The following is a 27,134-nucleotide window of genomic DNA, read 5'->3' as shown; positions in this document are numbered from 1 at the left end:
TCGGCTGGAATGAAAGCGTCACAGGGCCGGACCAAGCCTTGGCACAGTCAGCGACCCAATCACACCGCCCCCGTCACGTGCCAACTCCCGCCTTCAACTCGCCCAGCGCAAACCAGATCAATCACTTCTCACCTGTGCCGGCTTGTCTCCCCCCTATGTGTGCTTCGCCGGGTCAGTGATTCTAACCTTATATATCAGACTACCACTGTGCCTCATCTCAGGCTCCCAGTCTTTCACTGCCCACTCTGTCCCGCTTTCCGCCCTTCCCAACCTCCCACCATCCCAACCGAACCCCCATCGACTCACTAGCTGTGAAAGTCGGATTCCCAGCTCTACTGTGGCCACCTGCTCCCAGTTGTGCTCAGAAGTGACTCTCCAAGGGTCTTGCTGCCTCAGGACTCTATGTGGAAGAAGAGAAGAGACCGTGTCCCATCCGCTACGCCTCTCCTCATCTCTTCCACGGCTCCGAGTCTAGTACAGCTCGTCTGCCCTGAGGTTCCACCTCAAGCAAACCAGCCACGGTCACGTCTGCCACGTTAAATGGCAGATGGTACCTACAGGTTCCAGCAGCCTGGGGCCGGGCAGTTCTTCTTCCAAACACAAGCGCAGCAGCCTTCGCAGCAGCAACGACACCTCCTTCGAAACGGGACCAATTCCCCGACGGGGCGACTGAAATTCAACCCGGACACTCCCTCTCCCTCGCGAACACCCCCACAGTCCGCTTTCGCCATGTACGGCCAGGGCCACCAGGGCCAGCATGTCATGATGAATGGTGGCCAGGGCCATCAGCGATTTGGCATGCAGATGCCCAAGTTTCAGTCGCAAGCTCATCACCCACACCATGCCCAACAACCTCACCACCACAGCCACCATACCCAGGCGGCCCACAACCTCGCACACCAACACAGCTTCACTGGCGGAGCCTTGGCCTCCACTACGCCACACTTTACCCCCTCCCACCTGCAGAATGGCGCGCCCGGCACGGGCGACGAGGACATGGATGAATCCATGAACGAACACTGGCAGCAACAGCTCCAGCTGGCAGCAGAGTCCCGACAGGCCAGCTCCCCTCACTACTATGCTCGTGTCATGGCACAGCAGTCGAAAGGCATCCAGATCATACCGAGCCAGACCGAGGTGCAGGAGAATGGGGTGGATGGACGCAATGGCATCGTCTCGGCCAAGTCGGCATCCCGGCAAGGCTGGAATGCGCTCGACTTTGGCGGACAGGGTCTGCGTGCCATGTCCACCTCCCTGTTCAACTACATTTTCTTGGAACGGCTCTACCTGAACCACAACAAGCTGAAATCACTCCCCGCTGCCGTTGGTCAGCTCCGGAAATTGAATCACCTGGACCTTTCCGGCAATGAACTCACCGAGCTCCCGGAGGAGATCGGCATGCTCTCGTGCCTGAAGAAGCTTCTCCTCTTCGATAACAACATCCGCACCCTTCCCTACGAAATGGGCTATCTCTACCGACTGGAGACTCTGGGTATCGAGGGCAATCCGCTCAACGACATCCTCAAGTCTCAGATCATGAAGGATGGAACCAAGGCTCTGATCAAATATCTGCGGGAGGAAATGTCAGGTGGGTGGCTATTGTTTCTCTTTGCTTTTCTTTATTGCTAACTCTGGATTGATTTAGTTCACCTACCGCCCCCCGATCGAGACTGGGTCATCCTGGATGAGACTGCGAGTTCGAACAACAGCCCTGCGGAGAAGATTACCGTCCTGTCCTACAACACCCTGTGCGATTCTTCCGCTACACAATCTCACTACGGCTACACCCCCTCACGTGCTCTCTCCTGGGAGTTCCGCCGAGAGCTGATCCTCAGCGAATTGCGGTCCCACAGCTCCGATATCGTCTGTCTCCAAGAGGTGGATCAAGGCAGCTACAACAACTTCTTCCGGGAGCAGCTAGCATACAATGACTACAAGGGCGTGTACTGGCCGCGTGGACGTGCCATGGGCATGCAAGAGGAAGACGCTAGGACCGTGGATGGTTGCGCTACCTTCTTCAAGGGAAGCAAGTACATTCTGCTGGATAAACACCTGATCAACTTTGGTCAAACAGCTGTGCGACGACCCGACGCCAAGGGTCAGGACGACATCTACAACCGACTGTGGCAGAAGGACCATATCGCCGTGGTGATCTTCTTGGAGAACCGGCAGACTGGCGCACGCTTCATTGTTGTGAATGCCCATCTGTACTGGGATCCCGCTTTCAAGGATGTCAAGCTGATCCAGACGGCCATTTTGATGGAGGAGATTACGAAGCTTTCGGATAACTACGCCAAGTGGCCCGCCTGTACGGACAAGACCGCGTTCCGTTTCTCCGAGGCGGAGAGTGCAGAGAATCAGCCTCAGGTGGAGCCGGCCCCGTCAATGGAATATGCCAGTGGCGAACAAATCCCGCTGCTCATGTGCGGTGACTTCAACTCGTCGCCTGGGTCCGCTGCATACAACCTGATCGCCAACGGACGGTTGACAGAGGATCATCCTGATCTCGAGAATCGACTGTACGGCAACCTCAGCAAGGTCGGTATGACGCATCCTTTCAAGCTGAGGTCGGCGTATGGTTCCATCGGGGAGCTTAGCTTCACCAACTACACGCCGGACTTCAAGGACATCCTCGACTACGTGTGGTTCTCATCCACCACGCTGCACGTGTCCGCACTTCTCGGCGAAGTGGACAAGGACTATCTTCGACGCGTACCGGGATTCCCCAATTTTCATTTTCCTAGTGATCATGTCGCATTGTTCGCGGAGTTTACTGTCAAGGGGAAAAAGGGCAAGGTTGTGGAGGCAGATTTTGGGCCGCAACGGCACTAAAGCGGACCCTGGAGCATTTCTCGAATCTTCGGAAGACGGGGTGTTTTGTGTGCTTCTGCGTGTGTTTTTTGAACTTTTGTTTATCTCGGAATCTTCGGGCTGGCGGGTTTGCCTTCTGGCCTTGCTTCTGCCCTGCGGTGTTTATTATTTTCTCTTTTGTCCATCTTCCTCTTCTTTTTTTGTCGTTTACTTCCCTGATTATGATGTCTTTTTATCTTATCTCCTGGCTTTCTTATGTCTCCTTGTGCTGTGGCCCTCGGGTTTTTGCTATCGGAGCATTGTGCCCGTTGCCTCGTCGGACTGGCTCTTGTGTTCCCCTCTCCTTTGGGTTTGTTGGAAGTAGTCAAAGTCGGCGTGGCATTCTCGCTCTTCTCCCCTTTCATCCTTGGATCTTGCCTCTCCTCTACCTCCCCTATCCCACCATCTGACTCTTTCCTCCCTCCCTCTTGTCTCTTGTTGGGGTTGTTCCTTTGTCTTTTTGCCTTTGTCTCGAGATCTCGGTTTCATCTCCCCTAATCTCTCACGGCATCTGTGACGGATTCATGACGCTTATGGGCTGGTGTTGTGCTGGGTGGAACAGGTGGCCAGGCCGCAGGGCGCTGTTTTCTTGCCCGCGACGAACTTGCTTTTCTGTTGATTTTTTGTTTCTGCCGGCGAAGGGAGTTGTGTCTGTTCTGTTCCTAGTATGCTGGTTTTTTTTTGTCTCTATCTTCTTGTCGCCGTCCTCCTTATCTGCAATTTCTGTTGAGAATAGAGTGTGGCTTGTTCATTTGGGTGCATTGTAGCTGTACTGTAGTTCTGTATTCGATGTCCACGGGCCTAGGCTAGGTAAGATGTCTCGAGTATCTGTCGCATGCGTCATGGTTTACACAGGAGGATTATCTCTACTCCCCATAGCTGCGAGTTACAGATTTAACCATCATATCTTAATTCTGATCCGGCAGTTACGGACCACGTCTATCTCTTTCCTTCTCATGAGTCTTATTCTCCATCAAATGTTTAGTATCAGGTGAGGGACGGTTCAAGCTGCAAAAGCAAATGACGTGAGTCGTATAGATCCGTTTCTTATGTTTATCTACCAAAACAATGGTGCTTTCCATACTTCCATGACGTGGAATGTCTCCTGCTCCAGTATGATATCGTCTACTATGTCTGCTCTCTCCAGCAACGTCACATTGCCATGGCTGCCTTGTTTGTATCTGCCACGTAACTACGTAGCAAAACATTCTTCGAAAGGTGGGTTGGCGGACACGACTACATAGAAGTTAGGGGGGCCGGACGGGGGGGGGGTTTGCTTTTTGCTTTCAGGCCCCAGCGATTCGGGGCGAGTATATACGGTGCATGGGTAGGCGAGATTCAGTCGGCGACGCAAATGAAGAATCCGCTACTCAGTACGTGAAATCCGATAAATCCCCAGCAAACGGGAATCCCGATTCTCGCGATGGAGAACCACAACCACCCCGAGAACAAACACACCCTCACCCTCCCATCAGGCCGTATATTAGCATGGACCATCCACGGCGGGCCCCTGAAGAACGCTATTACAACTGACGCAGACGCCAAACCGCCCGCGATCATCTTCTACTTCCATGGCTTCCCCGGCTGCTCCCTCGAAGCCAATTTCCTCAGCACCGCGCTCCTCCAGCGGCACAATGCGCGGTGCATCGCCATCGACCGACCCGGCATGGACCAGTCAACGCACGACCCAGAGCGCCGCCTCCTCGACTGGCCCGCCGACGTACTCGCGATAGCAGACCATCTTGGCATTCCTCAGTTCTCCATCATCGGCGCCTCAGGCGGGGGGCCGTACGCCCTCGCCTGCGCACACGCCATCCCGCGCGTCGACACCAGCTCGCCAGACGTCACCGTGCAGCGGGGGCGGGGCCGACTGCGCGGCGTGGCCCTCGTGTGCGCGATGTACCCAACCAGTCTTGGTCTGAAGGGGATGCTCACCGAGTTGAAGGTCGTGCTCGCTGTTGGGCGGTGGGTGCCGCGATTCATTACGGCGGCTGTCCTGGACCGGTTGATTGGGCGGAAAGCGCGAGCGAAAGACCGCGCGGTGCTCGAGAAGTCGATGGACGGGGCGATGGCCAAACGGCCTGAGGCGGAGCGTCAGGCGTGGGACGATGCAAGGGTTAGGGCTACGGGGGTGGGGTCACTACGCGGCGCCTTTCGGCAGGGTGGTATGCCTGTCGCCACGGAGTTGCGTCTGCTTAGTAGTAATGACTGGGGCTTTCGAGTGGAGGATGTAGATGGGAATGGGTTGAGGCTGTGGCATGGGATGTTGGATCAGAATGCGCCGTTTGAGATGGCGGAGAAGGCGGCGAGGCTGATGCCTGGTGCGAAGACGCACTTTTTTGAAAAGGCCGGCCATTTGAGTATGGCGGCGGAGCATATTGATGCCATTGTGGCGGATCTTGTTGGCGGGTAATTGAGCATGAAATGCGGGGAAGTATTGGTTTGGGTATCTTGATAGAGCAAATATAGAAATCCATTTGTGGACAAAGACCTGTCAATTCAAATTTCTAGTGGACCGGCAGTGGTGGACAATCCGGGTTTAGTTTCAACGCCCTATTGGCGGCTAAGACGGGGAAGCAATGAAACGGTCCCCGAAGGAACGTGTAGGAAAAGCAAAGATACAAATTGTATTGCGACAACGGATTAACCGAGCCCCTGTTGGGACCTAAGTACGAGGGCTAGGAACAAAAGTCCAGACCGCGTGCCTGGCCCGTCAGACCGGTTAGCCCCAGACGGATCTCCTCCGGCTATATGCAATTCTTGTCAGATGGGTGGGCGTGTCTCTCTCATCTCTGTCGTTAACTATTGCAAGTGAATTGGAGTAGTCCATAGTAAGGCATTGGCCACTGCAGTCCGAGTAGTCCATTTCCGGCCAATGTTCCAGTCCAAGGCCCGAGTGATGATGTCAACCATCCCGCGAAGGATCCGTAGTCTGCCACCCCCCTGTGGCTAGCAGAATCGGGCCAGCCGTGCATGTTAGCTATGTGAAGGGTCAACATTCAGCCCTCGTCCTCTGTCTCTCATCGTGTGCAATCGGTAGTGAACTCGATATACGTCGAATTCTGTCTTCGGTGTCTAGTTGTCCCTCCCCGTCTGGCCCAAAGTGGATCCCCGTCTGATCCAGGGGCCCGTCGAGTACTTGACTAACTCGCCCGACTACTAAGTTGACTAGTTACTTAGTCCAGTCAAGAATAATAACCTGCGAAAAAAACTCCCCCTCTTCCTCCCCCTCGACGGTGTGTCTGGTCTCTGCATTCGCCTTCTTCCTTTGCATGGTTCCCAGGAGTTTTCAACGTTCTAGAGCCTGAAACAACCGAAAGAAGTTTCTTCCCTGCACTTCTTGCGCCCGACTCGACTTTAGCTCCCGTCCCCAAACAAAAATCCTGTCTCCCTCGGCCATGACTCCCTGCTCATGAGGCAGTCCAATTACTTCCCCCAAGAATAATGCACCCGATCCGCAAACCACACTGAGCCTCACCGATCGATGAACGGTTATGGAAGCCACGATGGCGGTAGGGACGGGCAGCACTTTCAGCACCGCCACGCCGTCCGGCTCGGACGTGCACTCCAACTTTAGCTCGGCGGGGACCGCTCTGGCGGCGACCTCTTCGTCCTCCCTGAGCTCCCTCACAGACTACACGTCCTACCCACTCGCCCGCCAGGGTGACCGCACCTATTTCCGGGACCCCGACAACTCCTATCCACTACCATGCGACCTGCCCGAGGTCCACCGCCAGACCCTGCGCACAGCGATGCTGCTGCGCGTCTTTGGCGGCCCGTTTTGCAATCCCTACCTGGCCAGCCACCCGCCGAAGCGCGTCCTGGAGATCGCCTGCAGCTCGGGCGTCTGGTCGGGGTTGTGTCACGAGTACTTTGCCCGGCGCGGCCAGCCCAACGTCGGCTTTGTTGGCATTGATCTTATCCCCATTGCCCCCGACCTGCGCAAACAGGGCATGAATTGGCAATTCAAGCGCCATGACCTTCGACGGCCCCGCCTCCCGTTTCCCGACGACTACTTTGACTTTGTCTTCATCAAAGATACCGGCATGTGCGCGTCCAGCCCCGCGCAGATGGCCTCGGGCCTGGGCGAACCGTTACGAGTGCTCAAATCCGGCGGCGTCTTGGAGGTGTGGGATTCCGACTGGGTGTTTCGCTCGCTGCTCCCCAACCCCGCACCAGCCCGCAAGCTCGCCTCGAAGGACCAGGACATCGCCGATGCCACGGCCACCTACACTTTCTCCCCCGCCACGCCGTTCACCCGCGCCCAGAACCAATACCTGATCGACTACAACTCCTGGATCGAGAACTCGTTCGACCGCCGCCGACTAAGTGCCCTGCCCTGCGCCACTATCGGCCTCTCCTTCAACTCCGAGGTGGATGTATTGGAAAAGGTCGACAGTCGTCGCATTGCTATTCCACTCGGCGAAGTACGCTGGGAGCGCGACGGCCAGGGCAAGGACTCCAAGGGCCGCGGCCGCAAGACTCTGACCGCGGAGCAGCTGTCCATTCGACGAACTGCCCTTCTGACGGTTATCCAAATGATCGAGGGCCTCGAACCCATGCTCATGGAAGCGAGCGGCAAGGGCCGTGACGAGTGGGATCGATGGTGGGCCTCGATGAACACCGACCTCCTCCAGAAAGGCGGCCTTGCAAGCGGCGAGTGCCTCGAAGTGAGTGCCTGGTGGGGACGCAAGAAATGAAACCCCGAAGGAAAAAAATCTACAGTCTCTTTATATCGGTGTTCCGGCGGACGAAAGCAAAAACAGCTGGCCATTGTGTGTTTCATATTGGTGATACCCCAATCTTTTTTTTACTATGTGTATATTCCTGTCATTCTGGGTTTTTTGGAAATAACATGCATGACCTCAACCCGATCTCAATGGATGAGGAAGGTTTTAACTAAACGCGTCCCAGGTAGTGGTGGTAATATCTCTTCAAGGATCCTCATAGCGCTGTTTCAGCGCCCGGTACCGCTTCAGGTAATACCTGGATTTTGATTATCATCTTGTCAGTGTCCATTGCATACTCAACGCAGAAGAGGAAGAGGAAGGGGCAAAAAAACGATGCCATGATCTATGATGAATGGTGGCGGTGGTGTGTTTGTCGCCGAGATATCGACCCCAGAAACATCTCACAGAGAACGAGGTAACAATTGTATAGAGAGAATGACATGGACGAATGATTTGAGTTGCATCGAGACCGAGTAAAAGAAAGAAAAAAAGTCTTAAACTTACATCGTTTCAATTTCTGGATATTGACATTGAAACGATTTAGTAACCCGATCACTGTAGATGTGGATGGCAGGCATAGCCAACGAACCTTTCTTCACAAACTCCGCCCTACTGATCCCCTTCCGGATCTCCTCATCATCGCGTAGCGAGGTCTGGCTTGCAAACGCGCGATGGAGCCGGGTCCGGAACCACTGGTATCCCTGGGGGTATTCGCGACCTAGAAAGAGGAGCTCTGTATGTCCACCGGGCGGATTGTCAGCGCATCCCATCACGAACCTACCCTATCGAGTGTATTGGTCCAGTCTTCGGCCATGACTACCGACATACCTTTGTAGATGTTGATCACCTGCCGCCGAAGTTCTGGGTTGGTCATCGCTAGTCCATCCGCGGAGGTTGTGGGAAGGAAGTGAGGAGAAGTTGGAGGCGGCAATCGTCGGCGAGATGACGGAGTGCGGAGAACGGGGCACAACACAACCCTCGGCAGTGATAGTTACATGCACAATATTTATATAGTAATTTTATTATATAGCATTCTATCAGTATTATTTTAGAGTAGAACATTAATTACTGCGTCATATTCAGGCCTGCTCTCTTCACGCGGGGTTCTATCCGATGGCCCGAGCTCCGTCTACTCGAATCCGCCGAACGAGCTCACACTCCCTCTCTTTTCCTTTCAACACACCCCTAGCGACAATGATACCCCGGTCAACCCTCCCACGACACCTCTCTCGGTCCATTATCAGCCCAATTAGCACCCGCCGCATCCTCTCGACCACATCCGCTGCGCAGAATGCCCGTGCGCCGCCGACGACCGGCTCGGCGGACTCGCCGGCAAGACCTCATACGATCGATCCACGATGGCTCACGATGATGAAGCGGCGCATAGGACGGTGCATGATGTTTGGACTGAATCCTGCGCGGGTCCACGAGGCAGGCTCGATCTTGCAGCAGCTGGCGAGGGATTGGCGCGGATTAATTGCCGGGAGCGAAGGGTTCTTGACCGATGAGAAGCGGTGCAGTCTGTTTCGGCATAATGTTGTGTGGGGGGAGATGGTATGATCTGCGTTTTCCTTTTTCTTATTTGACGTTCGTTGAGAGTTAGCTACTGACATATTACTGGTGTTTGGTGGATTATTAGGATACAATGGTAAGCACCTCTTTGCGCTACTATTAGGTGAATACTGACTGATCAAACTAGGGTATGCGCTGTTTTCTCTTCCCGTTTAATAGACCTCGAGGTTTCTGATTTGGCCACACTCCAGGGCATGTGAATAATGTCACTTACGTTCGATACGCCGAGTCCGCGCGCGTGAATTGGACACGCAATATTGGCATCCACATCGACCCAGCGCACAGGAAGGAATGGGCGAATTTGGTCAATTCCACGGGGATCGGACTGATCCTCCGAAGCATCAAGGTTGACTATAAATTTGTGAGATGTCTTTCCCACAATCTGCTTACTGATTCTGTCTATTCTAATAACTACAGCCCATGACTTCCCCGGATAAAATCACCGTCTACCAGAAACTAGTCCAGAATCCTTCCTCATCACTGTCATCCGGGTCCGCATTCCAGCTACAGGTCATGATCCTGTCCGAGGCTCGCCAGCGCCCTGCGGCGCGCTGCCACGAAGAAAACGTGACCTATGACTATCAGAGGAACAGCAAGACGCCAGAGATGCCGCCGTTTATTTTGAAGCAGTTTGTAAAGATGTGGGAGCTGCAGGAGAAGGCCAAGGTGGAGTGGCAGCAACGGATTATGGAGATTGAGAGTCGCGTTAGATCTTTGGAGGTTGAGAGCTGGGATCGTGCAGATGCCGTCGAGGATACAGGATCTGCGTCGTGACAGTGGCCGTGGCTTTGGCGATAGAAGGGGGGGGAGTTGTTTCGAGTCTGTTGTGTTGACTTGTGACCTGTATATATTTGAGCCGTGTGCTATACATTATCCGGTTGAGTAGAGCAAATTTTGACTCCAAATATATCAGTCTTGGGATTGAACCGTGGCTCGCTTGTCAACCCGCACTACATACTCGGCGCCCCGCCCATCATATTTGGACCTCTCCCGGACAGGTGTATCAGCAACACGATGGATAACAGCGAAACAGACGGTTTCGCGACCGTTCGGTCTTCACTGCCCACATTGCCTCTTCCCAGCAACAGCGAGCGACCCACACTGACAACAACGCGCTTGCTCATCCGGCCTCTCCAACCGACCGACCTGGAAGCAATCTACGTCCTACGAACACGACCAGAAGTAATGAAATGGACCTCCGCCGGCTGCATAGACAAAGATATCGAGAAGACCAGAGAAGTTCTGAACCGATTTCTCCCGCCAAACGACACCGCTACCCTCAACTACGCCATCTGTCTCAAGAGCACGGGCGAGCTTATCGGCCAGGGCGGCTGCCACCTCTACCGGGCCAAGCACGGCTGGCCCGAGGTGGGATACATGCTTCGAGAGGAATTCTGGGGCCAAGGTCTTGCCACGGAGTTTCTGGGTGCCTGGCTGCAGTTCTGGGGAAGATTGCCCCGGACAGAGCGGGAGATTAGGGTACAGAAGGCCATGGTTACGGATGAGGGTCGGGTGCCCGAGCAGCTCATTGCCATTATAGAACCTAGCAACGGCGCAAGCCAGAAAGTTCTGTTGAGATCGGGCTTTGAGCCGTTTCGAGAGTTTACTGAAGCGGATGACAAGCTTGTGGCTTTTCGCTTTTTCCCATCAAAGTGAGAAATATTGGACTCGCACTGGGACATTGTCCAGAATCTCTCAAGGGAAGTCATTTTGTTGCCATAATGCTTTTAGCGAGGCCGTGTATGTTATCATTCAAAGGAGTTGTTGTGATATGTATTTGGGGACCCTTCTCAGCCGACCATGATATAGACCATCAAATTGAAAACTAGATACTGCCCAACACTACAGAGGGTCTTCACACCACACCTAGACCTGTTGCTGCTCCTCCTCAATTTTCTCAACTAGACAAGCCGTGCCATACGCACATATCTGCGAACAGGCCCCGAAACTCGCAACATCAAATCTCACCGCAATGATCGCATTGCCACCTCGGCTCATACACTCTCCCACCAAACGCTCCATAGCTTCTTCGCGAGAGGTATACATCAGACTAGTGAAAAATCGAAGCTCGCCGCCGACAGCTGACCGGACCACCGCGCTCAGATCCGCCCCCCAATTTCGGGTGCGAACCGTAATCCCGTAAATTGTACCCAGGACATTCTTGACTTTGTAGCCAGGCAGGTCATTCATGGTGGTTGTCACCACACCGTGGGTATCGGTAAAGCAGGCGGGGACTTCCCTCTGCTTTTTCGCTGGGTTCGCCATTGTCGAAGCGCTAAATAGCAAGTGTTGTTTAGCTATGTTCCGCTCTTCTATTAGGTGCCGGCTTATGATAGACGCGTGCTTCGTGGGGTTGTGAGTACCGATAGACCATTCACTGAGCGAGCGAAACACCCAAGCGGCTGACAGGAGAAAGTGAGGTCAATAATGACAACGAGGAGAGGATATAAAGACAAGCTTCTGCTTCGTAGATCGCAATCTGCTTCATCTGACTACAGATTAGTGTGCCGTTTATCCGTTGCGGGATTTTTCCACGCTGCTATTTCAAGAGAGGAGAGCATACCTGACAGTGAGTCTGTCGAGAGTTTCGAGGCTCAGCTTCAGCGTTGGGAGTCAATCCAGAGACTAGGGGTAGTCGACGACCTGAACACGCGAGCGAAAACGAGGGTCCCCCGCAGACTATTTATTAGCGTTTCGGGCTTCCTTTCCCAGCATCTCAACTAGGACAAGCTTATTTCTCGATGGTTATGAATCGTATGTCCTCACCATAACCTGCTGTCTATTCCAAAATCCAGCTATTTTAATCAACAATTACATACTAGAATATATAATTTGCGGCCGTACGTAATATCTTGCGAGGATTTTGGTTCTTCGAGGATAATTCATAGTAGGCACAAAGGGTTGTTTTGAAACTATGATGGGCCTTCCATAAATGAGACCCTGAGAATATTGAAGGAGGTTTTTGCATTACCGAACATCTATGATCTCACATTGTTCAAGCTTTTGGGGCCCGCTTGTGACCAATGGCGGACGTAGGAGATAAAAGTCCAAAACCAGTAATGGACTAACTAATGGGGTTAAAACGGATGATTAACAATTAACACCGAACCCAGACCCGACGACATCTTATTACCATAAAGTCCCCAGACTGCGACGTATTACTTCGGCGATTCAAATTAACCTCTCACACTGAAGATGGCCCATACACTTAGCTCCAAGATCAAGCTGCCGAGCGGCCATGGAATGCCCCGCTTGGGATTCGGGGTACGGACCAAGATTCCTGATGCTTGCGTCATTTGGCTGACAGACGATGCCCTCTAAACACAGGTCTACAAGACGTACGCTTTCTTTTTCTTTCAGATTCGATTCTACTAGTATTGACTGACATTCGTCACAGCCCTCCCGATCAGACAGAAGAATGCTGTGTCGAGGCGCTCAAAGTGGGGTACCGCCATGTGAGTTCCCAGCCCGCGCGCAGCTGAGCAAAAAAGATATGCATCGCTGACATATTCGTCTGTGCCTTTGTCGCCAATGTAGATTGACTCCGCGGCGGGATACAAGAATGAGGCCGGCTGCGGCAAGGCCATTCGTGCATCCTCGATCCCACGGGGTCAGATCTTCTTCACGTCCAAGGTCTTTGACATCAACTATGATTCAGCCAAGGCGACAGTCGACAAAACCCTTGCTGAGTCGCAGCTCAGTTACATTGACCTGATGCTATTACACAAGCCCTGGGGAGGCTCCGAGAACCGCAAGGGTGCGTGGAAGGCGGTATGTGTTTTTCTCTCCCGCGGGCATTCTTCTTTTTTTTTTTCATGCTGACCCAGGACATATTCGTAGCTGGTTGAGGCTGTCGAAGCTGGTAAGGTGCAATCCATCGGCGTCAGCAACTATGGTGTACACCACCTCGACGAGCTGGAGCAACACATAGCCGAGCTCGAGGCCGAACGCGGGGGCAAAGGCAAAGGCGGCATCTTGAGCGTCAACCAGGTGGAGTTGCATCCATGGGTGCCGCGTAAGGATATCTTTGACTGGTGCACCCAGCGCGGCGTTGTGGTGGAGGCCTACTGCCCTATTGTGCGTGGCGAACGCTTCGACGAGCCGGCAGTGCAGAAACTGGCGGAGAAGTATTCCAAAACGCCGGCCCAGGTGCTCATTCGCTGGAGTCTGGATAAAGGCCTCGTGCCGCTGCCCAAGAGCGTACAGCCGTCGCGCATCGCCTCCAATGCGGATGTCTTTGACTTCACGTTGACGCCCGAGGAGGTCCAAGAGCTGGAGACCAGCGAGTACAGCCCTGTTGCGTGGGATCCAACGGTATCGAAGCTGGAAGACTAGACAAAGGGGCGCAATACACCTGGGTATTTCAGAGGCATCACATAGGACTTTGAAAGACGGAGAGAGACTAGTTAAATTGGAATGTATTCCTCGATCACACCCGCTAAAGAATCTCTATATCAGCCTCCCCGTTTGTTATTTTGATAGTTTGAAGGAGCATTGGCCACCGAGAGGAATCGTAGACTGTGCGGTCAATTGCTATGATGAGCCGAGGATTGCTATTTCCGGTTCTGCTAACGAAACAATTGGCTAATATGGTCCTCACAGTATCCGCTTGAGATGATTGTGTAGGGATCATCTTGTATGTCTTGAATTTCCCGCTCAAGGGTGCTGGTAGATGGTTGATGAACTAATTATTCATATGCGCAACATTATATTGATGTGACTCTTCTACACTGGCGAGGATGCAATGATATGTCAATTGGAAACAAGATATGACACAAAACTTAACCGTGCAGGCAGCAAGTATGTCCAGGAAAAGTCCACGGTCTGAGACGGGAGTGGAGCAGGCTCTGTGTCACATCTGAAGGGTTTCATCATCGCTCGTTCTATGCTGAACTTACGACAGCTGCTGGATAGCCTACAAGGATCATTGACGCCTTTCTCTTGATTATATTGTGTATTTTTCTCTCTAAATATAGAAGAGCCGGTTCCTCGGGTCTGGATGGGTCGACCTCGGTCTTGGCCCGGTCTGAGCCGGTGGCCGATGTGGTCCACCTTGGATTCTGCAGCCCATCGGGCACGTTGTCCGTGGGAGATCCTAGTGGACTCCGAAAGATTTCCGTCACGTTGCCCAAGTGAAAATCACATACCCTGGCATCTCACAGATACGTTGATCCGCCAAGTGGGGGCTCGGGGTGCATACACTAACGCAAAAGGGCGAAAGGAAGGGACCGTCACCGTTTGTCACTGTCGCCATCACCTTGGAAAGTGCAGCAAGGAGAGGTGCATTCGTTATCATCGAGATCCCTCCTTGTCGGTGATCGTGCCGATGCACAGGCAAAAGTACTGGATCGAGGAGGGTCCGGAACAAGTAGGAAGAGCAAGATGATCGACCGGCGCAAACCTTCTTCGCTGCACCATTTATCGGACGCGGTCCGAGGCTTGGTAGTGGTTGACCAGACGTGGGGTTGCTCGTGACCTTGGATTGACGACCACCGTGGTTTCTGGATCCCAATGGCGTGCTGGATCGACCAGACACCACCCGTGATTTCGAAGGCATGGACGAAACGGGAAACGATCATGCCCGGGGGGGATGCCGATCCCTGCCCAACCCAGGGGGATCGGCACGGAGACCCTTCTGCCAAGCCAGGGCGGGTTGGCGCAATTGGAAGAGAATTCGGTCCGGTACGGAATCCTGCCTAGGAGGGGTTGGTTGAACCAGATCACTCGCAGAGTCCCGTACTGCTTATAGATGGCGGGTCTGAAACGCACTGAATACACGGTGATACCGTCTACCCCATGTATAAGGCCTCCCACCCGCTTCTCAGTACGGGGTATGACCGGACAGAAGGCGTTCGGATAGATGTCTCTTGGACGTTTCATAGTCCACAAGCCGATATCGCGCAGAAACGCCAGTGGACCGCCCGTTGCAGACGTCCAGGTCGGCGAGATCGTTCAGTGGCCGAGCATGTGAAGATCCCCCGGTCTGGGGCCAATTCTAGCCTGGAGTCATGGGGTTCTGGAGGGTAGTGAGTCTGCCAATGAGATATTCCACGAATCGTGCCGTACGCATCGGGAAGTATACGTAGCCCATGGATCGGCTTGCACATCCCAGGCAAGGATAACCCCGCAGCATACGGGTGACGGAACGGTAGATCGTCGAGTCGGTCTGATATGACCGTGCGATGGTTGAAGAAACAGGAAAGAATAAAAAAAGGGTCTGGAACAGACGGGGTCACCGTTTCAAAATATCTCGCCAAATTTCAGCCTCGCGCATCTTAAACTGTTGGAGCCGAGCAGCCGGAACGCCGGAGATTGAATTCACATCTAGCTCGCCTAAGAGTCTTTTTTTGGACCAGCCACCGAATAGGCGATGTTATTTGGGGGCCCCGACAGGGATTGGCCGATGTGTAGCTACCCGCGTTGCATGGCCGGGCGGCCTTGTAGCCAGTTGTCATGAATCGTCTCGGTGACGAGTCCTACTGCTGAGCTGTCCGGCAGCAAAGCAGCCTGGCTTTCTGATCACGTCGTATCGGCCTTGCCTGGAGCATTCCTGATCGACAAACCCTGCAGGACCGCGCCATGGGGATGCCCTGGAGGGAGGAAGAGAGCGCCGAAGATAGACAATGTGCCAATCAGGACAAAGGGTCCAGGTGCAAGCACCGATGAAAGAATCAAAAGGGCAAAAGTGAGTCTATACTGGAGTAACGCCGTACGGGAAATTAGCGTGATCTGCAAGCCCCGTTACCGTACCGTAACCAATCCGTTCTCTTCGCTTCAATCAATGGCTTCCACCTTCTTCTTTCCTCTCCTTCCGACTTTCATCTTTTCTCTCTCCTCCCACCCCCTCCCATTCTCTGCCCTCATTCGTCCATCCGTTCATCGATCTGCTTCTCCCGAAGATCTCCCCGCCTCTCCCACCTTCCTTCTCTTTCCGCCCCCCCTCCTCGGCCCTCTTTTCCTGCCTGGTCCAAGTCCTTGGCTTCCTCCCGCCAAGCTGACTCGGACCTGGGTTTCGGGCTCCCTCGTCCATGCCACGCTCATCTGCTGCGGCTAGGAAGAATCAGAACAATCGGCACGACAATGGCCTCGTCGGTCCCGGGAAGAAAGTAACCAAGCAAAAGTCAAGCAGCCAGCTGAACGGCAGCCCTGGCAGCGGTTCTGCAAGCCCGGGCGCGTCCGCTCACCACGATCTGTCGTCGTCTCGTTCCACCAGCGACCCGGTGGTAACGCTTCCGGCAGTTGCGGCAAGCAAAGGCGCGGACGGGACCAGGGCGGATGACAGTGTGCGCGGGCCGGTAAATGGGCACGGCAAGGCCGCGGACATGGCGTGTGGACAAGCCAACGGAAACGGTGCGATGCTGCAGAATGGCAGCATCGCCGGCCACGCCTCTCGCAATGGAGTCTCGAAACGGTCGGGCTCGAACGCGTCCATCAACCCGCTGCAGCTCGCTTCGACCATCCTCAAGTCGTGCCCCATGTACGACACGATCGCCATCTTGATTTTTCTTCTACAGCTTCCGCCAATGGTCCTGACCCTCGTTCAGTTCTTGTTCGCTTCCCTGACCTTCCTGCCCCCGAGTGGCGCCGCCGCCGGTTCCTTGTCGTCCAATTTCGATATTTTCCAGGGTCCGGCCGGCACGCCCTCTCTGGGCACGATGATCGCGATGGATGGGTTCTGCCTCCTATTCTGGGGCCTATTCATGTGGACGTGGGCGCAAAACTTTGCCATCGATCTTGCGCATGTCCAGGTCGCGATTACGCTCGGTGGCGGAGGGTCCGGAAAGAACGGTGGGGGCAATGCCCTCTGTGTCGGGATTGTTCTGCTTCTTCATATTATTCGCAGCAAAGGCATCCAAGATTTTGTGACCGGGCATCTTGTGTCTGCCAAACTCTTCAGCCCGGATCTATTGTCTCAATACTCACACTTGTTACCCGCCGAGTTCCGACGCTCCGAAGGACAGGCATCGCCCAGTTGGATTCGGAGTCTTCTTGCGGTTCACATCCTGGCACAAGCGGGCACTGCGATGGCAAGACGGTCGATGGCGAAGAATCGGTCGCCGGCACCACCGCGGGCCGGCAAGCGCGGGGACCCCGAAGCGTCGGCTGGTTCGCAAAACCAGGCCGACTCGGCCCTCGAATCTGCTGCCAGTGTTTCATCTTCTTTCGTCGGGCCCGATGGCCAGTTCATGATCAGCAAGGAGGGCAAGGATCGTTTGACCTCTGCCAAGAAACGCAGACGACAAGCCAACCAGGTCCGAAGCCGTCAACCGTTTTGGGCCGCCCTCGCCAGCACCAAAGTCACGGTCATGCGAGAATACGAACATTCACGGACATTATCCAAGACAACTCGTGGTAATACGATGACTGAGGAGGACCTTCAGGGTATCTCTCTCGACGATGGCTTGGTATGGATTACGGATGTGGACAGTTCTTCTATCAAGTTTGCCGCGGGCGATCTTGCCATCGATGATCCAACCGTCTCCGGTACCTGCGAGACCGGCCATCTGGAAGGCGAAATGGAACCGTTTTACGTCTGCGTCAATGGGGCTTTGTGGGCCACGGCAACGCTATGCAGGGTCTCGGATACTACCAAGGGAGCGGGAGTGGTCCAGTGGCGGGGCGAGATCTCCGGACTTGCCCCCAACTGTGCCTACACCTGCTCATTTATCCGCAGCGATACGAACGAGGAAATCTGTGTCATGAGTGTCAAGACTCCTGCGCCAGCTGACACAGAGCAAGGTAAGCTTCACAACTTCCACGTCTACTTTTCCATTGTGTCTCACAGTCTCGAATAGTTGTATCTGCGATCCCAACTCCCCTACAGCCTCCCTACCGACCCTCTTCTCCTACGACAACGCTGAGGAACTCCATTGTCAACGCAGAGGCCAAACTCAATGAGAAGCGCTCTCGACTCAAAAAGGCAAAGAGCGATCACAAAGTCGTGATTTCAAAGATCCGGAAGGAGCTGGAGAATTACAACCATCGTCTCCAAAGTGGTACAGATGAGAACCGACAAAAGCAGCGGTCGCTCCAATTGGAGCGGAACATTCGACAGACGGAGGAAGCTACTGCGGTGCTGGAGGTTCAACTCGATACCTTGGAAACGGTGCCGGAGGAAGAGATGGCGCAGTGGTCTGCCCAAAAGGCCGAATTTGAGCGCGAGCTCGAACTCCTCAATTCAGCCAAGGAAGAACTAGCTTCCGCGCGCTCTGAGGCCAACCAGGAAGTGCAATCGTTGCAGTCAGAGTTGAACCTGACGGTCCAAAAGCGGGAGCGCCTTCAAAGCCGCCGCACACGACTGAACGAGCAGTATGAGCGTATCATCTCGGCCAACGCGCAAGGGTTGAACGAAAGAGAACGCCGTGCGGCAGAGCAGTTTGCAAGAGAGCAGGACCATGCCAAGCTGGAAGCCACTTTCCAAGAGCAGTTCAACAGCATCACCCACTCCGTGCAGGATCACCAGATGCGGATCAGTCATCTCTGGCAGCAGGCGTCTAGCATTGAGCAGTCCATCCAGCAGCACCAGCAGCAGATGCTCTTGGACACAGGACCCCTTACGCCCGAGGGTAACTTGCCCGGCACCAACCCACCCCTGGAAACCAGCGAGTCGTCCACAACGACTGCCCTCACTGGCCGGTCCCTGCTGGCTCTGAGCTTCCCGCCGGCAAGGTCGAGTCCTCTGCAAAATGTGTCTTCCCTCGTTGACGCTACGTCGTCGCAACCAGCGAGTCCAGCTCAAACATCGTTCCCGCCGCAGCTTCCGGTGTCTCCGTTCGGCAACTCATACTTCGGGTCGGATGTCAACAACCGTGATCGATCGTTTTCCAATCGCTCCGCTCGCAGCAGTCAGAACGAGTCCGAGTTTTTCGACGCCAGCAACCGGCTTCCTTCTCATCAGGTTGATCTCTCCGAGCTACTCGCCGAACAGGGCAAGAGCTCTGGGTCCGATGGAAACGGGTCTCTCAGCCATATCAGTCGCCCTGTCCTGAGCCCATTCCAGCGTGCAGCAAGCCGGGGAAGTGGAACCGCTAGTGGCAGCGGCGGTAGCGGGAGCGGAAGCGGCCATTCGAGTCCGGCACACCATTAACTGGTCTCTGTGACGTTTGCGCGAGACTCCTGATTTCCCTAGTCTCGTGTCTGGCTACATCAACGGTCGACCTCTCAGTCTCTTGTGCTCCCGCTCCATCGTTCACCTTGTTGTTGGTTTTGTCTGCTCGGCCCGTCGTTGTTCGCCTTGTCCATGTTCTTCTGGTCATGTCTTGTCGCGCCACTCTGGAAATGGGGTTGGCCACGAATTTGGCCGTCTTCTACCCGGGGTGACGACACGGGTACCTCGCGATGGGACATCTTTCTGATAGATCAGCTTTAAGCGAGATGAATGGCAGTTATGTTCTAGATACAAAAGAAGACTCTGTTTTTATATACATTCTTGCCCCCCGTAGAAAGCTTACTCTATTTAGGGTTGGACTTGACCCACGTCATCTAGCTAGTTCAGCAAGTATTCAGATTTGCCGCATCCTAACATCCTAACACCAAAAATCAAGAAGATCTAACTCTGGCCAGATTTCGCAAAGCGTACCGAATTTCATAACAAGTGCTCAGTTTCGCCCCCAATAATATTGGAAAGTGACACGAATTTCCTTTTTTGGCAGGCAAACTAGCCGCTTGCGACTAGCAGCTGCGCCTAAGACACCACCGTTATTCTAATCGGGATTAGCGCGCCCCAGCCCATCTATAGCCAGTCTCCCGACAAGACGACGGGCAGTTGTCGCCTAAACGACTCTTCCAGCTCGAGAAGCTCAAGGAAAAAAAAAAGACATAAATAGGGAGGGTCATCATGCTCGCTTTTCCCTTTTTATTTTGCAGTTCACTTCTATTTCTCCATTCTATGCTTCTGATCCCTGGTCTAAACTCTTACAAACTCATCTCATACATCGAAGCATCTCTCCCTCCCTCTCCGTTGCAATGGCTTTCCCAGACACCCTCTCTCTAGCTGGCAAAGTCGCTATCATCACAGGCTCTAGCCGGGAAACTGGCATCGGCGCCGGGATCGCCTTCGCGCTGGCTCGTAATGGCGCCCGTGTGACTATTAACCACGTCGCGGATGCTAGCGCCTCGCGCGCAGCGGGCGTTGCGCAGCAGATTCTTGACGAGGGCGGTGATGCGGCTGTCATTCAAGCGGATGTGACGACGGTTGAGGGGGCGCGGAAGTTGGTGGATGGGACTCTTGCTGCGTTTGGGGTGGATCATGTTGATATTGTTGGTGAGTGAAAGCCATAAATTCTCTGTTTTATTTTTCTTCTTGGGGCTCTTGGATGTCCATTTTTCCTAAGGTCACTCTGGCTTTCAGAAGAGATGTTTGTTTGTATATTGAAGTTCGAACTGACCCGTACATCTCTGGCAGTCAACAACGCTGCAGCCGGCACACCCCACAGCGCCCTGCAAGCAACGAGGACATCCCTCGACGCCATATTCTCCTCGATAGTATATGCGCCGTTGTTCGTATTGCAAGCTGCTATCCCACACATGCCCCGCGGCGGGCGGGTGATCAACATCGGCTCCATTGCCTCCAAGCTGGGCATGGCGCCCGTGGCCGTGTACGGGTCCGCCAAGGCAGCCCTCGACGCGCTGACGTATTCAATGGCCATGGAACTGGGTCGCCAGCATGGCGTGACTGTCAACACTGTCGCACCGGGCCCTGTTGCCACGGGTGCTTTGCCGAAAGAGCAAGCGGAGAAGATTGATAGTATGCTCGTCCCTATGACGAGGGCGGAGATGCGGGTTGGGACCACCGCTGATATTGCGGATGCGGTGCTGCTTTTGGTGTCAGAGAAGAGTCGCTGGATTACGGGGCAGGTTGTTTCGGTTAGTGGTGGTATCACGGGTGGTTAAGGTGGAGTTGGTCATGGGGGTTTGTTTTTGGTTCCTGTGGAGTGAGTAGTATCAATGTCGGATATTAAAGCCTTCACCGTGTCTGGTTGTGCAAGAACCTCGATCCAGACTATCTGGCGAGAAAGGTCGATTGTAGCTGAGCCGTCGGTGAGGTGAAGTGCGGACATCCGTCGAGAGATCTCCTGGACGTAGAGAGTTCTTTCTGGGCCGGGAGTTTGAAACAATGCCGCAGTCACAAGAGTCCAGACTTGCAGACTGGGCAATATAAATGAAGAAATACCGGCCACGTCTCCACGAAGCAGACGAGACAATTTGCTCTGCAGCAATCCCATCTCCGCTGCTGCCAACGCATAAGCTCTTTTCAATCCCGCCAGCAAGATCAGCAAAGCAAGACGGGTCATTTCATGAACAAATTCAAAACAGTTTGAGTTGTCGGAGGCATCAAATCGTGGCAAGGACAGTAATATATGAGTAGCCGGACCCAGCATGCTGAGAGAACTGAGATCATCTTCCTGTTTCCAGAACCGGGGCCGATGGTAATAGGCATTCACAAAATCAGACACCGCAGCGAGTCGGTTGATGGCGAGCGCGAGGTCCTCAGAGTGCACGTATACTTCACTGAGTATGCGTTTGAAGGGTGCGTCCCGCCGTGCATTTGGAATGCAAGAAGGAGAAGGATATCCAGATAGACGCGGCGGACTGTCCTGAACAACCGAGCCCATAACATCGAACCAGTAAGCGAAGAGAAGAAGATCCCCATTCAGACCGTGAAGCCCGCCTCGGATCCGGAATATTCGCTCCAGGCCACGAATATGATACGCCCAGCGATCCCATGTGCCCACGTATGACTGTTCCAAAATATCAGCGTGTACAGACCGATAGCTAAAGCGCCCGCGGAAAACAAACATCGTGGCAGATCAGTCCGAGAATTGTGGCGACAACGCCCTCGCTGGTGCAGTCTGTTGGATCTGCAAGCCGGTCGGTGATCTGGCGAACACACTGGCCATAGTACTGCAGCGCTTCATGGCAGTGCTCGTAGCGGAAGGTGCGGGGGTTGTGCTTCTCATCCAGAAACATAGCCGCGTTGGCCATGGCCAGCTTGAAGGCGCTATGGTCGAGCAGAGACATGGTGAACCAGACTGTTCGGAATGGGCGATATTGATAGTCGGCTTCGGCGTGCACTGCATATCGATTAGTTCTGAATAAAAGAAGCGAGGGTCGGAGACGGTCATACTGAAATGAATCAGTTCGCGAGCTCGCGGATCGAGCTCCACTGGCAACGGACTTGATTCTAGAGATACAGTAGGAGAGATACTGGTCGGTTGCCAGGCGAAGGTCAGGGCTGGGATGCGCTTCTGCCTTCGTCGCGAGCGACCAATGTCGCGCATGACGCGCTTCCGGATGGTTCGCTGCGTGTCCTTGGCATGGATTTCATCGGGATGGGCCACATTCACGAAGACAAGACCGTTATCGGGCTCCATGGTTCTTATTCGTGGTTGGTCGGAGCAAGTTGCGAATTTGCAGATGAAATGGAATCGGGGAATCGGCGCTAAGAGCGGTTCGGCATAGCGCCGTGGATGAAATCGTATATATATGGTACAGCCTCGTGCAAAAATAAATCTATGTACAGTGCCAGAGAGAGAGTATTCAGAGCTGACGGCCCATCTTCCAGAACCGCGTGTTCGCATATGTCAAACACAGCTGGTCTGGCAGGTCTTCCGAATCGCCCTCCTCGGTGGATGCCAGTGCGGTATCGACGCTCTGGATCGTGCGGATAACAGTTCCTAGAATAATCGAATGATCATGGATATCGATCTGGTGCGGGTGGAGGGCACACTCAAATACGAAGGGGAAGTCAACACTTGGGGTTATAGCATTTCTTCGCCGAAGAATGGGCAGCGGTCGTTCCGATTCACTCCCCGTCTCGGCATCAGCCGCTAACCCATCAAACTCAAAGTCTTCGTGACCGCCCAGCATGGACGCGAGAGTGGTATTCCCCTTTGAAAAGTCCCGGGCTAGTGTCGCCGTCGCGGGGCCCGGGGAGAGCAGATGCACCAAGAACCGTCCCGAGGCGAGCAAGGCGTTTAATGTCTCTGAGGGTCGCCGCACGTTGAATGAGATCACAGGCTGTGGAGAGAGACTGATAGTATTGAAGGATGAGACGGTCATTCCGCGGAATGCGCTTGTGTCGGGCGGGCCGGAGGGGTCGGTGGCCGTGATGATAGCGACGGGGTATGGGACTCGGCGCATGAGCAGACGGACTTGATCGGGTAATGATAATGAGGAGGCGGTGGTACTTGTAGTACCTGGAGTGGTCGTAGTTGGAGGTTTTGTTTCTTGCGCAGCTCTAGTTTCTTGTAAAGACGCTGCGGCGTCGCTGGTGTACCGGCGGGAGCGCCATGGTTGGCGGCTATCAACACCGGCTTGGAGGGAGATGGAAGACCGCAGGTACGTAGGAGCCCACGAGTTCAGATTTGGTATCCCTAGAGCAGACAATTAGTGCAAACTCCAACGGTGCGAATGAACTGTGAAACTCACTCCAGACCGCGCTTCGCGGAAGTAGGAGCTTCATCCCGCCGAGGATCAAGCGGGCAGAGCGCTCCAGAAACGCTCAGGGGATGGCTCAGGGGATAGCGCAGAGAGACACAGTCAGATCAAAAATCCAAGCACTGTCCAGACACCGCCAATCCATATCGCAGACTCTGTCAGTTAGGATCCAGCGAAGAGTCGGAGCTTGCATCCCGCAAGAAGTTCAAAACTGGCCGGCTTACATAATTTTTCTGGCCAGCGGCTCAAAACTTCAACCCGAACAAGTCCGTCTTCTCTTCCGCCGCGCAAAATAGTTGCATTGCCAACCCCCAATAATCCCTCTCTTCACCTGGTGGACACCATCCAGACCGCAATGTCAATGCACATCTCCCTCCGCCGCACGGCGGCCACACTCACCACGACAACAACACCACTCCTCCCGGGATCCTCATCATCATCCACCACCGGCGCCGCAACAACCTTCATCTGCTCTCAATGCCGCCACGCAACGCTCCTCCGGCGCCCGAAGCGTCCCTACACCTTCACGCAATTAATTACTCTCTCGGACGGTAGCACATTCACGCACCGCACCACCTCGCCAGCACCCGTCTACCGCTCCACGCGCGACACGCGCAACTCGCTCCTGTGGAACCCGTCCAGCAGCAAGCTGATGAATGTGGAAGAGGATGAGGCCGGCCGACTGGCTGCGTTCCGTGCGCGCTTTGGTCGCAGTTGGGATGCTAATTCGCCGGCTGCAGAACCTAGCTCTATCTCTGCTGCTCCTGGTGCAAAGGGGGAGAAGACGGCCGCCGATGTTAAGGCGGATGAAGAAGCTGCGAGGGCAGCTAGGGCGCAGGCGCAGGCCGAGCAGGAGGAGGAGGATAATTTGTTGGACTTGATTAGTTCGTTTGGGCAGGACGAGCCTCAGCATGGGCCTGGGTCGGGGTCTGGGAAGAAGAAATAAGGTGTCTGTTTGTTTTTCTTTTGTTCCTGGCTGTACTATATCAATTGGGTTGATACTGTCTCATTAAATCAATGCTCATCATTTGTATATTCGTTACGTATCCTACGTCGCAAGAGTCTTTATTTTTTTTTGACACAATCGCAACAGTGGTATTTGAATGAAGATTATCAAGGGGAACAGACAAAGGCGCAACAACTCGCTTCGACACTCATCAAGTTATACCGTGACATAGAGATAGTTGAAAGGAAGGACCCATCGCAGACTAAAACAGGAGCCAGCTTCGTATTTTGTACAAAAGATCCGAAACCGCTGGGCAACCGGAGATCACGACTCATCTTCCGCGGCCACGGCGGCTGGTTCGCCGGTAGCAGACGCCGGGGCAGATCCCTCGACGCTCTCGCCAGCCGTCGACGGAGGGACGTAGTAGGGAAGGCCTTCTTCGCCGGCGTCCAGTTGCAATAGGAATGTCTCCCAGAGCTCAATTAACTGCAGTGTATGTTGTTAGCCAAGGGAAACTTCGACATGAGCAGAATGACCTACCTCCTTCTGACCCTCGACGGCACTCTCCAAAAATGTCTCCACGCCAGACTTAAAATCCTCCACCTTCTCCTTCTCGAACCTCTGTAACTCATTCCGCATCAACCGACCCATATCCTCAAACAAAAGCCGTGTCTGGTGGACCTTGCGCTCTGCATCGGCCACATCGGCATTGACCTGGTTCAGTCGGTCTTGCTGAGTCTTGCCTTGGCGCAACAACTTGTCTTGCGTGTGCTTGCGTTTTTGCAAATCTGACTCGGCGCCATGCCAGCTGTGGAAGGCCTTTTGCCGCTGTGAAAATGCCATCTTGACGCTGCCAATCAGGCGGATGTATTCGTCGATCGTGATCCCGAGCGTCAGAACGTCCTGCTGCGCCTGACGCTCGTATAACTCGCGAATGCGCAGCTGCAGTTCTGACAACCCTTCCAGCGGGGTCGACAGCGCGGGAGACAGCTCGACCTCGGCCAAGGCGTGAAGGGAGCCCGAAAAGTCGCCCGCTGCTTCAGCAAGACCCTTGCGCTGCGCAACTACCGTATCAATAGCTTTTAGGAGCCCTTTCAATTGGTTCTCCAAAGCATCAAGATAGATTTTGCGATCGTGGAACCACTATTCAGGTATCAGTAATGGCAGTTGGGATCGGGTGAAGTGTGCTCACATCGTCGTGCTCCACGAACTTGCCTCCTCCTCCGACGGAGATGCCAAACGAGCTCAGCATGCCCTTGCTCTGGCCAATATCGGGCTCCCGGTTCTCTTTGTTCTTGACATCAACGGTGAACGCCTCACTCTCCAGGAAGATTTTCAAATCCGCGTCATGTTGAAGGATCGGATGAGCCGCAATCTTGTTCAGCATCCGTTCAAGTGCAGCTCTGCGGGACTCGACGAAGTTCGTGTCGAACCGGCCAACGGCCTGCTTCTCGGGCGGAGGCGCAACAACCACTCCCGGGTTACTGGTGTGTAGAGAGTTATAAAGCCAAAGGAAGTCACGGTATCGCCGGCTGACGGCGAATTCAGGCACGCGGTATGCCTTGGATGTGGTCTAGATATACCCCGAAACTGTCAGCCATTGACCATCCCCCCACGGAAGAAATGCACAATACCTTTGTCCGGACTTGATAGACGATGTGACTGCTCGTGAGATCTCCCACTTTGTGCGGATCTCCCACATTGATGTCAAATGTCGGCTTCGCGGCTTGTTCCACGCTGACACTGGGCTGTGATTGTCGCTTTGTGCCCTCGGCATCCACCGGCAGTTGCACGGGTGGGGGGCCTCGGAATCCTCCAACATCCTCGTCTGGATTGACCGAGTCTCCCATTCCCCCACTGGAAGCTTGAGAGGGCGACGACAGTGGACGCGCGCCGCGTGCAGCGAAAGGTTCCTTCTGAGGCGGTGCTGGGGCTTCGTCGGTAGTTGGAGTAGTCTCGGAGGGAGGTTCTCCCAGCGGGCCGAGCGGATCAACGGTATTATCGACGGCTTCTAGTCGTGTGGCCTGGGCACTGATCTTGCGTGTGCCTCGCGGGGCTCGTCTGGTGGGCGGCGAACGGACCGCGGGCCCGCTGTCGGCCTGGAGTTCGGCGGCCGCTGCAGGGTAAGAGGGAGCTGTTAGTGAGGGCGTTGATAGGCTGAATGGAATGACAGGAAACCACGTACCCTCCTCCTCAGTCATTGGTTTCGATCGGACCTGGTCGCTTTTGAAGTGAGAGGGCTCATCTGGAACGCGAGTCAGCTTGGGGAGCAGAGAGGTGGTATCATGACTGCCTACCGCCCCAAGGGGAATCACCAGAATCGAGATCCATGGCGTCTGCCGGAAGCAGGCAGGATAGAGAGACAGAGAATGGGTGTCAATGGGAATTAAGAGAATGATATGAACAGATCAAGAGCTGGACGGGGAGGGAGGGAGTTGGTTACGTAGAGCTGGGAAGGTCAAGCGGAGTGGGCGGTGGATGGGAATGGGGACGGCAGAAATGCCGACCGCCCAGGCCGTTTGTTTGGGGAACTATATTAACAGGCCGGCCGATGGACTTAGGAAGAAGACGAGCGCCAGATGTTTATGCGAGCTTCG

At 54.3% G+C, this 27,134-nt stretch overlaps 12 protein-coding genes across 12 annotated transcripts; 9 read left to right on the top strand and 3 right to left on the bottom strand.

Annotated features, from left to right (window-relative positions):
* Positions 1-540: 540 nt before the first annotated feature.
* PFLUO_LOCUS8866 (Glucose-repressible alcohol dehydrogenase transcriptional effector) lies at positions 541-2,832 on the top strand (the record flags this gene model as incomplete). Its single annotated transcript, XM_073786638.1, has 2 exons — positions 541-1,588; positions 1,646-2,832. 2 exons carry the CDS (start codon positions 541-543, stop codon positions 2,830-2,832), a joined length of 2,235 nt encoding a protein of 744 aa, XP_073642874.1.
* Positions 2,833-4,273: 1,441 nt separating this feature from the next.
* Positions 4,274-5,263, top strand: PFLUO_LOCUS8865 (uncharacterized protein; the record flags this gene model as incomplete). Its single annotated transcript, XM_073786637.1, has 1 exon — positions 4,274-5,263. The coding sequence occupies one exon, from the start codon at positions 4,274-4,276 to the stop codon at positions 5,261-5,263; it is 990 nt and encodes a 329-aa protein (XP_073642873.1).
* A 1,081-nt stretch (positions 5,264-6,344) lies between these two features.
* Positions 6,345-7,550, top strand: PFLUO_LOCUS8864 (uncharacterized protein; the record flags this gene model as incomplete). Its single annotated transcript, XM_073786636.1, has 1 exon — positions 6,345-7,550. One exon carries the CDS (start codon positions 6,345-6,347, stop codon positions 7,548-7,550), a length of 1,206 nt encoding a protein of 401 aa, XP_073642872.1.
* A 1,224-nt stretch (positions 7,551-8,774) lies between these two features.
* On the top strand, positions 8,775-9,926 carry PFLUO_LOCUS8863 (uncharacterized protein; the record flags this gene model as incomplete). Its single annotated transcript, XM_073786635.1, has 5 exons — positions 8,775-9,134; positions 9,220-9,228; positions 9,280-9,289; positions 9,344-9,513; positions 9,570-9,926. 5 exons carry the CDS (start codon positions 8,775-8,777, stop codon positions 9,924-9,926), a joined length of 906 nt encoding a protein of 301 aa, XP_073642871.1.
* Positions 9,927-10,166: 240 nt separating this feature from the next.
* PFLUO_LOCUS8862 (uncharacterized protein) lies at positions 10,167-10,808 on the top strand (the record flags this gene model as incomplete). The annotated part of the gene is made up of 1 exon (XM_073786634.1): positions 10,167-10,808. The coding sequence occupies one exon, from the start codon at positions 10,167-10,169 to the stop codon at positions 10,806-10,808; it is 642 nt and encodes a 213-aa protein (XP_073642870.1).
* Positions 10,809-12,347: 1,539 nt separating this feature from the next.
* On the top strand, positions 12,348-13,487 carry PFLUO_LOCUS8861 (uncharacterized protein; the record flags this gene model as incomplete). Its single annotated transcript, XM_073786633.1, has 5 exons — positions 12,348-12,416; positions 12,480-12,490; positions 12,550-12,607; positions 12,690-12,923; positions 12,993-13,487. The coding sequence occupies 5 exons, from the start codon at positions 12,348-12,350 to the stop codon at positions 13,485-13,487; spliced, it is 867 nt and encodes a 288-aa protein (XP_073642869.1).
* A 2,693-nt stretch (positions 13,488-16,180) lies between these two features.
* PFLUO_LOCUS8860 (uncharacterized protein) lies at positions 16,181-19,239 on the top strand (the record flags this gene model as incomplete). Its single annotated transcript, XM_073786631.1, has 2 exons — positions 16,181-17,891; positions 17,948-19,239. The coding sequence occupies 2 exons, from the start codon at positions 16,181-16,183 to the stop codon at positions 19,237-19,239; spliced, it is 3,003 nt and encodes a 1,000-aa protein (XP_073642868.1).
* Positions 19,240-20,117: 878 nt separating this feature from the next.
* PFLUO_LOCUS8859 (uncharacterized protein) lies at positions 20,118-21,044 on the top strand (the record flags this gene model as incomplete). The annotated part of the gene is made up of 2 exons (XM_073786630.1): positions 20,118-20,415; positions 20,557-21,044. 2 exons carry the CDS (start codon positions 20,118-20,120, stop codon positions 21,042-21,044), a joined length of 786 nt encoding a protein of 261 aa, XP_073642867.1.
* Positions 21,045-21,276: 232 nt separating this feature from the next.
* On the bottom strand, positions 21,277-22,525 carry PFLUO_LOCUS8858 (uncharacterized protein; the record flags this gene model as incomplete). The annotated part of the gene is made up of 4 exons (XM_073786629.1): positions 21,277-21,299; positions 21,325-21,892; positions 21,951-22,225; positions 22,279-22,525. 4 exons carry the CDS (start codon positions 22,523-22,525, stop codon positions 21,277-21,279), a joined length of 1,113 nt encoding a protein of 370 aa, XP_073642866.1.
* Positions 22,526-22,691: 166 nt separating this feature from the next.
* On the bottom strand, positions 22,692-23,616 carry PFLUO_LOCUS8857 (uncharacterized protein; the record flags this gene model as incomplete). The annotated part of the gene is made up of 2 exons (XM_073786628.1): positions 22,692-23,527; positions 23,583-23,616. 2 exons carry the CDS (start codon positions 23,614-23,616, stop codon positions 22,692-22,694), a joined length of 870 nt encoding a protein of 289 aa, XP_073642865.1.
* Positions 23,617-23,946: 330 nt separating this feature from the next.
* On the top strand, positions 23,947-24,537 carry PFLUO_LOCUS8856 (uncharacterized protein; the record flags this gene model as incomplete). Its single annotated transcript, XM_073786627.1, has 1 exon — positions 23,947-24,537. One exon carries the CDS (start codon positions 23,947-23,949, stop codon positions 24,535-24,537), a length of 591 nt encoding a protein of 196 aa, XP_073642864.1.
* Positions 24,538-24,861: 324 nt separating this feature from the next.
* PFLUO_LOCUS8855 (Vacuolar protein sorting-associated protein vps5) lies at positions 24,862-26,868 on the bottom strand (the record flags this gene model as incomplete). Its single annotated transcript, XM_073786626.1, has 6 exons — positions 24,862-25,023; positions 25,078-25,680; positions 25,730-26,110; positions 26,172-26,653; positions 26,723-26,782; positions 26,835-26,868. 6 exons carry the CDS (start codon positions 26,866-26,868, stop codon positions 24,862-24,864), a joined length of 1,722 nt encoding a protein of 573 aa, XP_073642863.1.
* Positions 26,869-27,134: the final 266 nt, after the last annotated feature.

The sequence above is a fragment of the Penicillium psychrofluorescens genome, assembly GCF_964197705.1.
Source record: "Penicillium psychrofluorescens genome assembly, chromosome: 6".
NCBI classification, from domain to species: domain Eukaryota; kingdom Fungi; phylum Ascomycota; class Eurotiomycetes; order Eurotiales; family Aspergillaceae; genus Penicillium; species Penicillium psychrofluorescens.
Note: the sequence above shows the minus strand (reverse complement) of the source record. Positions and strands in the feature narration are given on the sequence as shown.